This window comes from Lolium rigidum, chromosome 1 (genome assembly GCF_022539505.1).
Source record: "Lolium rigidum isolate FL_2022 chromosome 1, APGP_CSIRO_Lrig_0.1, whole genome shotgun sequence".
Taxonomy (NCBI): domain Eukaryota; kingdom Viridiplantae; phylum Streptophyta; class Magnoliopsida; order Poales; family Poaceae; genus Lolium; species Lolium rigidum.
Genome location: NC_061508.1, coordinates 93,133,555 through 93,146,368, shown reverse-complemented (window position 1 = coordinate 93,146,368; position 12,814 = coordinate 93,133,555). Strand labels below are relative to the sequence as shown.

At 46.1% G+C, this 12,814-nt stretch overlaps 1 protein-coding gene across 1 annotated transcript; it reads left to right on the top strand.

Annotated features, from left to right (window-relative positions):
• The first annotated feature begins 10,337 nt into the window (after positions 1-10,337).
• Positions 10,338-12,599, top strand: LOC124677866. Its single transcript, XM_047213821.1, has 3 exons — positions 10,338-10,508; positions 11,919-11,993; positions 12,091-12,599. The coding sequence occupies exons 1-3, from the start codon at positions 10,338-10,340 to the stop codon at positions 12,142-12,144; spliced, it is 300 nt and encodes a 99-aa protein (XP_047069777.1). The 3' UTR covers positions 12,145-12,599.
• The last annotated feature ends 215 nt before the right edge of the window (positions 12,600-12,814 follow it).

The following is a 12,814-nucleotide window of genomic DNA, read 5'->3' as shown; positions in this document are numbered from 1 at the left end:
CGGGACCCATGATCCCGCATCGTAAACGGCTCGATCGGAGAGCGTTGAACGAGATGGCGCGATCGAGAAAAAACAATGCCAGAGAGGCTGCCATCTGGGCCCTACATCCCTCGGCGGTGCGGATTTGCGTTGACTCGGCCGGCGAACCCGAGAATTCGAGATGCACCACGTCCCGGGCCACCATACGCCACGTTTTGGTCGTTTTTGTCGGGCTAGGTGGCCTCAAAAACGAGAAAAAAAACGTTTTGACATGCACAACGGACAGACCCAAAATCGTCGGCCATGGTACACCAGCAACCACGGCGCGACTTCAACTTCGTCGGCCATGGCAACTTTTCTTGTAGTGAGTAGGTATACCTGGGTCGCCCAACTTCTTTGGAACTTTGCCATTGAAAGAGTAATTAGCAAGCATAGTGGAAATTTCCTCATTGGGGATTTTCCTTTTGTTAGTAACAATATCTTTCATATACTTTGAATAAGGAGGCAATTTAATAGCATCGATCAAAGGGATTTGCAAGAATAAAGGTTTCATCCAATCACAAAATTTATTATAGTGTTCTTCTTCCTTTGATTTTAGTTTCTTAGCGAGGAAAAGGCATTTGCTTTTGCACCCAAGGTTCCCTTTCATTACCATGTTTCTTAGCAATAAAATCTTCTTTAGTATACTTTTTATTTTTATCTTGCTTTTCAGGTTCATCTTCAACTTCTTCTTTATCAGAAACATCATTCTTATCATTACCATTATTATTATCATATTCATTACCACTTTCAGTTTCAGCATCGGAAATAGAAATACTATTAGGATCATTAACAGGTTCAGAGGATTCTACAACACTTTTATGTTTCTTCTTCTTTTTCTTAGATGGAGCACTAGATTCGATGCGTTGTGAATCTTGTTCAATTCTTTTGGGATGCCCTTCAGGATATAGAGGATCCTGGGTAGAAACACCGCCTCTAGTTGTTACTTCATAAGCATGTTTTTCTTTAGAATTATCTTTTAACAAGTCATTTTGCACTTTAGTGAGTTGATCAATTTGAGTTTGAACCATTTGAAAATGTTTAACAAGCATCTTAACATCATTGGAGGTTCTCTCTACAATACCATGCAATTCACCAATAGCTCGAGAATTTTCCATTAAATGATTCTCTACTCTCATATTAAAATTACTTTGCTTAACAATATAATTATCAAACTCATCTAAGCATTGAGCAGGAGGTTTTGAATATGGAATATCTTCTCTAGTAAAGCGTTCAAGAGAGTGTACCTCAATCATGGATGAAGGGGGAATTATCTCACATATATCTTCTATGGGAGGTAGATTCTTCACATCTTCGGATTTAATACCTTTCTCCTTGAGAAACTTCTTGGCTTCCCTCATATCTTCATCATTCAATTTAATTAAACCCATCTTCTTCAATATTGGCGTTGGAGTTGGTTCAGGTGTAGTCCAATCATCATGATTCCGGCCTATTTTAGCCAATAATTCTTCAGACTTCGTCTGAGTTCTTTTCCCGAAAACACAACAAGCACAACTATCCAAATATGCCCTAGACTCAATGGTTAGTCCACTATAAAATATATCAAGTAAATCATTCTTTTCTAAATCATGTCCAGGTCGAGCTCTGATAAGAGAACAAAATCTTGCCAAAGCCTCAGGCAATTTCTCTTCATCTCCCTGGTCAAATCCATAAATTCTCTGTAAAGCAATATGTTGAGCACTAGCAGGAAAGTATTTTCGAAAGAAAACATCACGCAAATCAGTTGGGTTTTTAATAGAACCAGGAGGCAAATTATTATACCAAGTTTTAGCATCATCCTTTAATGAGAAAGGAAAAAATTTAACGACAAAATAAGTACGCATCTTGATATCATCAGAAAACAAACTACTCATAGAAGAAAGTTCAATCATGTGTTCTACAGAGCACTTTCTTTTTCGGTACCACAAAAGGGTGCTTTCTCTACAATAGCTATATGAGATAGATCAAGAGAAAAATCATAATCTTTATCCTTAATGCATATAGGAGATGTGGCAAATTTAGGATCGAGAGATAACTTATGTCTAACGAGTATATTGTGTGAGAAACTTTTTAATTTTACTTGCATCGAGCAGTAGCATTGCATCTATTAATAAGATCATCATTAAGCTCCACATAATCTTCATCAGGATCATCACTAGAATAATCAAGTTCGGAGTGAATTAACAGGTGTAGTAGCATTAGGAGTTTCGAGTATTTTCAATTTGCCTAAACCTAGCAATTGTAGCATCTAGAAAAGATCCCAATGAACCACTATCATCAAGCACAACGAAGCATCATCAATACTATAAGAATTTTCAGATTCAGCGAAGTACCAAGCAAGTGAAGCATGTGGTGGTGAAACAAGTTTATCAATCACGGATGGTGAATCAAGAGCAACAGAGGTACTCATAGTTGTACCTTTTCTTGTAGTGGATGGTAATATGGCGACTTTAGGATCGCGAGTTTTACCCATGATGGAGAATTTGCAGCGAACAATATAGATCCAAGTGAACTTCCAAATAAAGCTATGCTCCCCGGCAACGGCGCCGGAAAACGATCTTGATAACCCACAAGTATAGGGGATCGCAGCGAGTCTTCGCGGGTAGTAAAACCCAATTTATTGATTCGACACACGGGGAGACAAAGAATACTTGAAAGCCTTAACAGCGGAGTTGTCAATTCAGCTGCACTCTGGAAACAGACTTGCTCGCAAGAGTTTATCGATAGTAACGGTTTTATAGCGAGTAGCGATAGTGAAATAACAGCTAGCAGAGTAATAGAGACAACGGTAGTGATTATAGTAAACGAGCAGGATTAAAATACGTAGGCACGGGGACGGATAACGGGCGTTGCATGGATGAGAGAAACTCATGTAACAATCAAGCGGGGCATTTGCGAGATAATAATAAAACGGTGTCTAAGTACAAAGCAATCAATAGGCATGTGTTCCAATTATAGTCGTACGTGCTCGCAATGAGAAACTTGCACAACATCTTTTGTCCTACCAGCCGGTGGCAGCCGGGCCTCAAGGGAATCTACTCGGATATTAAGGTACTCCTTTTAATAGAGTACCGGAGCAAAGCATTAACACTCCGTGAACACATGTGATCCTCACATCACTACCATCCCCTCCGGTTGTCCCGATTTCGTCACTTCGGGGCCATTGGTTCCAGACAACGACATGTGTATACAACTTGCAGGTAAGACCATAAACAATGAATATCATGATGAAATAATAACATGTTCAGATCTGAGATCATGGCACTCGGGCCCTAGTGACAAGCATTAAGCATAACAAGTTGCAACAATATCATCAAAGTACCAATTACGGACACTAGGCACTATGCCCTAACAATCTTATACTATTACATGACCAATCTCATCCAATCCCTACCATCCCCTTCAGCCTACAGCGGGGGAATTACTCACACATGGATGGGGGAAACATGGCTGGTCGATGGAGAGGCGTCGGTGGTGATGATGGCGATGATCTCCTCCAATTCCCCATCCCGGCGGAGTGCCAGAACGCAGACTTCTGGCTCCCGAGACGGAGTTTCGCGATGTGGCGGCGTTCTGGAGGGTTTCTGGCGACTTCGACTTTTTTTCCGTGCGTTTTTAGGTCGAAGGCGATAAGTAGTCCGAAGGAGGGCGTCGGAGGCCGGCCGAGGGGGCCACACGCTAGGGCCGCGCGCCCCCCTCCTGGGCCGCGCCGCCCTAGGGTGTGGGGCCCTCGGGCCTCCACCGACTTGCCCTTCGGCTCCGTGAGTCTTCCGGGAAAATAGGGCCTTCTGCATAAATTCCGAGGATTTTCCCGAAAGTTGGATTTCTGCACAAAAACGAGACATCAGAACAGTTCTGCTGAAAACAGCGTTAGTCCGTGTTAGTTGCATCCAAAATACACAAATTAGAGGCAAAACAATAGCAAAAGTGTTCGGGAAAGTAGATACGTTTTGGACGTATCAGCCAGCTATATCTTTATTCAGTCGGGAAATTTGATCGCGCAGGTGACGCACAAGTTCTGATTCATCAATAGCAGAAGAATTCAAAGAACTCTCGACTCGGGAAGAAGTCGAAGGAGTCTACAACAAAATATTTAACATACATCTTCAGAAAATCATCGAATACAGAAAACTCTCATCGGGAGCCAAGAAAGTGTTTCATTCAAAAGGATACGATGAAAGTCAAGTGCCAACAACAAAGTCAGCCTTATTCATTACAGAACAAATGTCGAATCTATTTGGGGTTACAACTAAAAAATTAGTAGGCAAGGCTTGTTCAAGGCTGTGCCGATGAACTTGGTGCAGCTCCAGATGCAGATTTCCTCTTGTCTTGATCAACTAATTTAAGGATCCGATTGGCACATGACAATGAGGGTTGCTTGAAAGGCTCAAGGTCGACAAGACAATCATTGGCATCCACTGGTAATGCTTCATATAGTTTCTCCAGGTCAGAACCAAGTCCATGCCCCATCAAAAGTTGGAAAGTAAGGACTGCTCCGTAAAGACGAGAACGTCGCTTCAATACCTCAATGGCGTCATAGGAGTCAATGTAGAAAGTATCCGCCATTTCTCCAAGAGTCTTGTTTTTGTCTAGCTTCGGGAACATCATCGAGAATAATCTCGATAAAGCTCCTTTGGTCTTCTTCAAGAGATCTTGGATCTGCTTGCTGGACTCAGTCGCAAATGTAAGAGCATCCGACATCGAGTCCACTCGAAGCTTGTTCGTACGATCGACATGCATGTCAACAGTACCTAGAATATCATGGAGAAGCAATTCATTACAAATAGTAAAGTATTCTAAAAAAGAAGCATACAAACATGAAGAAATCTTAGTTAGCAAATTTCCAATGGACTCGCGGAGGGCACCTTCCTTTTCGTCAGCTTCAATAAAATCCTTGTGCCTTGCCTCTTGCTCATCTTTCATCATCTTCTTCAACTTCTTCAGTTCGTCCTTTAGGCATGTGTTTTCGCTTTGCGCTTCAGCTGCTAGCCTGTTAGCTTCTAGCAATTGACCAACCGAAGTTTTAACAACCATGCGAAGTTGGACGTTTTCTGACTTCAGTCGAGTGAATTGATCAGCAAAATCTACCACAACATCAATTGTGGCATAAATTGGCTACAACAAGGGAATCAAAAGATTATGTTGGAATATACAACAGGCATATCTTAACCTATACTTGGCTTTCTTCGAAGATCCAATCATCGGCTAGGGGGCTGGTAGGTACTACGCTGGATACTGTCTACTAAAAAAGAGATGCTTACATGATCACGCGAAGATGAAGGAGCAGAGGCGCTTGCTGAAGGATTAACTGTCGAAAGGGGAACTTTGGCCACGACTGTTCTTAGTGGAGGAGTGGCCATACGATCATTTCCAGTAGTCGAAGGCATTGATTCCTTTGCAGACTCTGCCTTATCAGATAATACTTTTGCCCTCTTTGAAAGAGGAACGTCGTCATCATCTTCGGAGCTAGATAAAGCAGAAATGAATTTCAGTAAAGATAAAAGAAGCTAAATGCAGGTAAAAAAAGAAAACTTACAAAATTGACTCCAAGTCATCTTCTTCGGCAAAGAGTATTGATGGTATTTTTGTGACCTGAGGAGCCGAAGTCTCTCGAGAAGGAGCAGGAGAAGAAACTGCGTCAGCATCATCGTCATCTCGAGGAGCAGGATCATCAGTTCTTCATTAATCTTCCTGCGACGCATGGACTTGACAAGTGCATCATCCTCGGGGGTTTTATCACCCAAAGCATTGCTATCCTCAAGAATATTCTTGTCATCCTCAGTCTCTTCGGAAGCGTCGTCATCTTCTAGAGCTACTCCACTTTCGGGTGTCGGTGGATAACATTGAGCAACGGTAGAAGCCTATCAAAAGTAAAATAACAAGTCTTAAATTCAGAAGCAAAAATAGCATCGGATGCGGAGGCAAGTAAAACAATTACGTCGGAAGGAAGGTGTTTAAGATCAAGAGGGCGAGCCGAAGTCATAGCTACGTTGTCCTTCTGGCTGAGGCAAGTTAGGCGCCGCACCTCGTCTCGAAGATGTTCCTCAGAGAAATCAGTCAGGCTGACCCTCGATTTGTCCTTGGCACCAGTATACAGCCAGAGTTGATGAATCCTTGACATTACTGGTTGCACCCGACGCTTTAAGAACACTGTGACTACTTCAGTGCCACACATCGTCTGCCCCCTGCACTCTTTAGATCTGAGATCTTTTCATACAGTTGATCAGCTACTTCGCTCTCCTCAGCAGTCAAGGAGTTTTGCCAAGATTTCTTCGGCACAACAGCAAGAACATCTTCGAATGGTGGCAGATTGGAGCGCCGGCCTGATGCTGGGATATCTCGAAGATAGAACCACTTCTGCTGCTAGCCTTGGACAGACTCCCTCATCGGGAAGTTGAAGTAATTAACTTCCTTTCTGACGACGAAGCCGACACCGCCGACCACGTGAGGGCCTTCATTGCCAATGTGGCGTTTAACATAAAAGATTTTCCTCCACAGACCCCAGTGGGGGTCGATGCCGAGGAAAGCCTCGCACACGGTGATAAAGATCAAACGATGGAGAATGGAATTAGGAGTCAGCTGCCAGAGCTGAATTCCGTAGAAAAAGAGGAGGGAACGAAGAAATTCGTGGGCTGAAAGAGAAAGCCCACGCTGCAGAAAAGCAACGAACATGATGGTAAAACCTTTTGGAGGCTTTGGGCGAGAAGCAGAACCTGGATGAATGAAATCAGATTCGGCAGAAGGGATGAGCCCTAACGACCTCATCTTGTTCTCCTCACGCTTGGAGATGGTGGATGCGGTCTAGTCGAGGTTGGCTTTGGTTGCACCTGTGGTAGCACCGGAGCTAGCAGTACCCTTCTTCTTGCCCATGGTCGCTGGAGAGTTCGAGGAGGCAGAGAGAATGGCAAGGAGGAGGCAAAGGAAGAAGATGAGCAGTGAGGGAGGCGCAAAAAGTGAAAATGTAAGAGTTCCACTATTTATAACAAGAAATAACTGAGGATCGCGGCCGTTATTTTTGCATCGTGGGAAGATGGACAAAGATCCAGTCATACACGTGTCAAGAAGAGAGAGAAACCGGCGGCCCATTACTCCCACTACATGCGGAAATCGAGGAGGCGCCTTGGTCAATGCGCAAGGACTAGTCATTTCCTAAATGACCGCGCAGAAGTAGGGTGGGCCCGTCAGGTCACGTCCCGTCAATCGAACCGCCGCAGTGGCAATGTCATTGATGATGTCATCAAAAGATTCGACTCTTCATGAAGCATCCAACATCGGGTTGCTCGACTTGAGTCTACGCACGGTTGCAAGCATCCATCCCTATACTTGGGGGCTACTCCCATCGGGAGCGCTGGACGCGCACCCGATAAAAACTATGGACTCGAAGATTTCAGAAGATCCAAGATCATGCCCGGGGGACTGGATTCTGAGTAGAGTAACGTTGTTTTGCCATCGGCAGTTAACCAACATCGATCTATCGAGCAAAACTGGGCACGTTACTCAAATCCCTTACGTACTATCAATTGGCATGACTTTACTCGAAGTTATGGAAGACCCGATATAAAAAAGATATCGGATAATTGCGACAGCTTGCAGAAAACATCGACAACCGAAAACATTCGAGTAGTACAACTTGAGTCTACACACGGTTGCAAGCCTCCGTGCCTAGACTCGGGGGCTACTCCCATCGGGAGCGCTGAACGCGCACCCGATAAAAAATGAACTTTCTGTTTCAAGAGATCAAGATCCTCCGGCTATGGACGTTCGACAGAAGACAATTTTAGTCCCTGCTCGAAGTTTTACTTCGGCCAGTCACTCGGGGGCTACTGATGTGGGCATTACCCATCAGGTAACCAATGTTATGCTACCTCCTACGGCCCAACCAGGGGCCCATGAAGATCATCAACCGACCAAGGTGGGCCGTTATGTCGATTTCGAAGAAAGATTCTTGACGAACAAGGAAAGAAGACGAAGAAAAAGGAAAGTTTAGACGTAGAACTCTTTGTAACCTAGCCGAACCCGGACAAAACTCTCGAGACCTGGCCTGCAATATAAGGGCTAGGAGAGGGTCTGCCGAGGGACACACGATCACCACATCCAAAATTCCCTCAAGTCTAGAGCTAGGTCATCGGAAATCTTAGCCTCTCGACGAGATCTTAGTCTTAGCCTTCAGCTACCCCATTGTAACCCGATAATTTCGATAATCAAGATCAGACAAGCAGGACGTAAGGGTTTTACCTCATCGAGGGCCCCGAACCTGGGTAAATCTCTCTCCCTGTTTGTTTGGTATCCGATGTCTCGTGTCAGCCTGCAGGATTCAGTCAACCCTAAGCCCCAAAAGGTGGGCATTGCCGAGGAGCAGCCTCGACACCGACCGAATAAAAGCATGCCACTATCGGCGGCCGGGAAGCTAAGCCGAAGGCGGGAAAGAAGGTGTCGTCCAAGGAGGAGAAATGCATCGAGGTCACGAAGCGTCGCGCCGTCGCAAGAATCTGAAGGAGAGGAATGCAGCAGCCCATCGCCGCCCAGCACGCGGAGGCCGCTGCCCACATCGCTTGGCAGATGCTGCTGAAAGCCGGCGCGCAAGTAGGCCTCCATCCGAACCTAGCGGAGGCCATGATCCTCATCAAGCAAGAGAGGATCGTCGGCGTCGCTCCCCCGGCCTCGTCGGTGAGCTCGGTAAGTTCCCAGCTACGTCCTGGAACGCATGCACCCTCGCAGGTCCACACGGCATCGCGGTTCACCTCCGGCGCCGCGCCGGTGCACTTCAACGGGGCCCCAGTTCCTGACTTGAACCGGACGCTGAGGAGCAGTGACTCATGCCCGAGCGCGACACGGAAGACGCGTCATGTCCGGAGGAGAGCATGCCGGTGCCCCGCACCCTTTTTGAGGAAATACCTCCTTCTGCCCCAACGACGGACGACCCGGTACATTAGCTCTCTTAGTGTGCTGGTCTGTCATGTGTCATTCATATGACGTCCGGCAGAAAGCCCTTCCACCTCATCTCCGGGGCCATAAGGCTACCAAAGCCGATCTAGCCCGGGAGGCATCAGCCCTTGCGTTGAGCCAGACCTTGGAGAAGATCATGGCCGAGAATAGAGCTTCCCTAGATAAAAGGGACGAGAAGAAGCATCTAGAAAAAGAGGCCGCAGCTGCCATCTACCTCAACCTTACCAAAGAGGTTATTGAGGTCCAAAGGATGGACGTCGAGGCCAAAATGGCAGACGCCGAGGTCAAATTGCGTGACACAGAGGCCAGAAGGATGGACGCCAAGACCAAAACCCGTGCAGAGGACACAAGGATCATGCTGACCAACTTGAGCAACATGGACGGCGACACCAGGGCCTGGTTCATGAAGAAGCTCGCCGAAATCCGCGCGCGAGACGCCTGATCTGCGGCGCCATTGTCAAGCACCATGACCTCCTTTTGGATTATATTTGCTGTTCTGGCCATGTTGTGCATTTTTTGGATTCCATTTTGTGTCGTTCCATGTGCAAAATATGATGAACTTATTTGAGATCTCAATTTAAGTCAATATGATAGCCATATCTTCTTACAATTTAATTATTTCAGCTATTTTCGGATATTTCTAAAAAATAAATGGCTCCGTGCCTAAAATACGTCGGATCGCTGGAGCCACGAACGCATGACCATGTTCACGGACGACGCAAATGGACGCGCGCAGCTGTTCGAAATACGTCGGCCGCTGGACCCCGACACCTTCCCCAACACCTTCGTCCTTAGTAGTTGCTTTGGTGGAAGCCCGAGGAAGTCGACTAGCTTGGGGCCCCGACATCTCTTCGCTCCTAGTGGTTCCCTAGATTTTTGTCGATGATTCGGATAATCTAGCAAACCCCACTCTCTCCGTCTCTCGCCGGACGATGGCGCATATGACGGTGTCACCTCAGGCGGTGGCGCTTGTCTCTGTCTGGCCGACGCAAGTCGGCATCCCTGCGTCCTCATCCCAGCCTCCCAGGAGACCCAGGGTGACCACCGAATGGAAATTTCCGTAAGCACATCGCATTTATCAATGGGCTCTGGCCCAGCCAGTATGTGCCCTCGACCTGGGCTACTCGTCGACTTGTCCGGTACATTCCAGCCCAGCATCTCTCGATGCATCAAATGGGCCGTCATTTCGACGGACGACGGTTTACCTCGCGCAGCGCTGCTCCGTTTCCTTTCTTGCGGACCACTACTAGACACAGAGGCGATCGAGAGGGGTCGGAGCGGAGATTTGGGGGTCGGCGGCGAGGCGACTCCGCGGCGGCCGGTCAGAAGCCACCGCTCCGCTCCCTGAGGAGCGTGCCTGAAAGGAGTCAGAGATGGCGCCGGCGAAGGGGTGGAGCCGGACGGTCGGGAGCGCGCGGTCCTTCGTGGGGAACGCGATGGGCGGCGTCCGCGGGTGGAGCAACGCCGCGTCCTGGGCCGTCGCAGGGTCCCTCGCCTACTACCTCTGGGTCAGGCCCGCGCGCGAGCTCAAGAAGGAGCAGGAGGTATCCATTTCCATTCCCCCCTTGCTACTAATTCCAGTTGTCTTCTGTTGGGTGGATCATTCTGGACGTGTTGCTTTCTCAGATCACTACCGTATGTAGGTTGCGGTTACTCACATCTGTGCCTGCCTGCTTAGCTGCTCCCTGGCGAGTGTAGGAATTCGTGCGTGTGTAGGTGTTGGCATCAAGAACTCTCTGTTTACTACTAGGAATTGCGCGTTGGATTGCTCGGAATTGATGCTGCTGTTGTCACTTTGGGTAGAAACCGGCCAATTGTCCACCATTTTTCTGCCAGATTTCATTTCACTAGTGGAAGCTCTATTTAAATCACAACTGGGCCGGTGTTGCCCTCCGTGCTGTGATGCCATTTTACTTGTAATACAGATTTCATTTCACCATTAGAAGCACCACTGGAATCACACCTGGGCCGGTGTTCCCCTTCGTGCTGCGATGCCATTTTACTTGTAGAACAGATTCCATTTCACTGTTGGAAGCACCACGTAAATCACACCTTGGCCGGTGTTCCCCTTGTGCTGCGATGCCATTTTACTTCTAGAACAGATTCCATTTCACTGTTGGAAGCACCACTTAAATCGCACCTAGGCTGGTGTTCTCCTTCGTGCTGTGATGCCATTTTACTTGTAGAACACATCCCATTTCACTATTGGAAGCACCACCTAAATCAAACCTGGGCCGGTCTTCTCCTTCGTGCTGTGATGTCATTTTACTTGTAGAACATATTTCATTTCACTATTGGAAGCACCACTTAGATCAAACCTATGCTGATGTTCCTCTTCGTCCTGTGATGCCATCTTACTCGTAGAATTAAAAGTGGAGACTTAATATGCCCCTTCTCCGAGCAAGAATAATGTAGTGATGCACTTCAATAAATGGTTTGTTCAGCGCATAAATTAAAATTAGCCGGCATACGTGTAAAGAACTAGGTATGACGGTGGCAATACCACTTAGGGCGAATAAATGGCCATTCTCATAGAAGGTGGAACTGTGTGCAGCTCTTACATCCACCATATCGAAATGTTAATATAAATTGCTACTTTCTGTGAGCTGCCATTTTTTAAAATGGACACTTTGTTCTATTAAAAATGTCATACTCCAGTAACATACCCTTACTCACATGTGTCATGTACTCATGTTCTCATATCTATCCTGCTAAGCGGTTATTACTTGTTTATCTATTTTTTTCTTTGTTGAGCCATATAATGTTTCCATTCTATTTCATTCACATATATGCCTTAGTTTGGATGTGCATCCGGAGAATGAACCAAATTACTTCAAACCATCGCAGTGTTACCATATTTCAAGTCCCCCCACCCCTCTCCTTTAATATGAAATTGAATCTGGTAAATTTTCTGTACACTCAGTTCAAAATGGTATATGCCTTTTTTTTCACAGGAGCGGGCTGCTTTAACTGCTGCCTCCGATCCTTACCGCTATGTTGAGAAACGGAAGCCAATTCCTGACCCTCAGGTAACCTCATCTCCCCACTTTCACTGTATCCCTGAGACCCAGAAAACAAGCTATTCCATGTACTGATTCTGTGAGTCGATTCCTATAATGTGACCAGGACACTGGCCTAACTTATGGGAAGAAGAAGGATCCTACAAAGTCTGATAACTAGTTCACCTGGGAGCATAATGTATCAAAATGAGCCTTTCTTCTGCCTGGCAACGTTCCAGTATGGGATTTCCACAAGTCTGGTTGCTAACACAGTAAACATACCATAAAAAAATGTTGCTTCCTCATGCTAGCAAGCCCTCTTGTTGTTGTCGAGACTCTTCGTTTTGAGTAATTTAGCTTTCGCTTTTGTGTGTTCTGCTTGTTCAGATGGATGAGGTTTTTGTTAGACATATGAGGATTCAGATACCAGAAATGTAAATGTGTAAATTGCCCCAGAACGGCTGGGGACGTCCTACACACCTTGTCTTTGCTTAGCTAGATGTTCAGGAAATAGTGTACGGACATGCTGCATCATGCACTTTTTTTTTCCCGTGTACTGTATACCGTCACTGCTACTTGCTACTAGTGCTTTCAGCATGCTAAAGAATAAAGAATAATTACACGGTCTCTATGTTACGAGTGACAAGTGTGGTCTCTCCTGCTGTGGTGGACATGGGTTGTAGGAGAGTCATTGTGGCTATTGTCACCTGAACATGATTTTTGAAAGAAAGTTGCATGTTCTTTGATACATCTCAGAATTACTCATTAGGTGATTCATGGGTTCCAAATAGTGTTCCCTATTTTTTTACTAGATGAATTGGGTACACACTTGTCACAAAACATTGCGCCAG

Excerpts from the sequence above, each read along its gene's own strand:
- LOC124677866 (XM_047213821.1), top strand. The coding sequence starts at position 10,338 with ATGGCGCCGGCGAAGGGGTGGAGCCGGACGGTCGGGAGCGCGCGGTCC. Across the intron at positions 10,509-11,918 it reads AGCTCAAGAAGGAGCAGGAG|GAGCGGGCTGCTTTAACTGC; the intron begins GTATCCATTTCC and ends TTTTTTTCACAG. Across the intron at positions 11,994-12,090 it reads AGCCAATTCCTGACCCTCAG|GACACTGGCCTAACTTATGG; the intron begins GTAACCTCATCT and ends TAATGTGACCAG.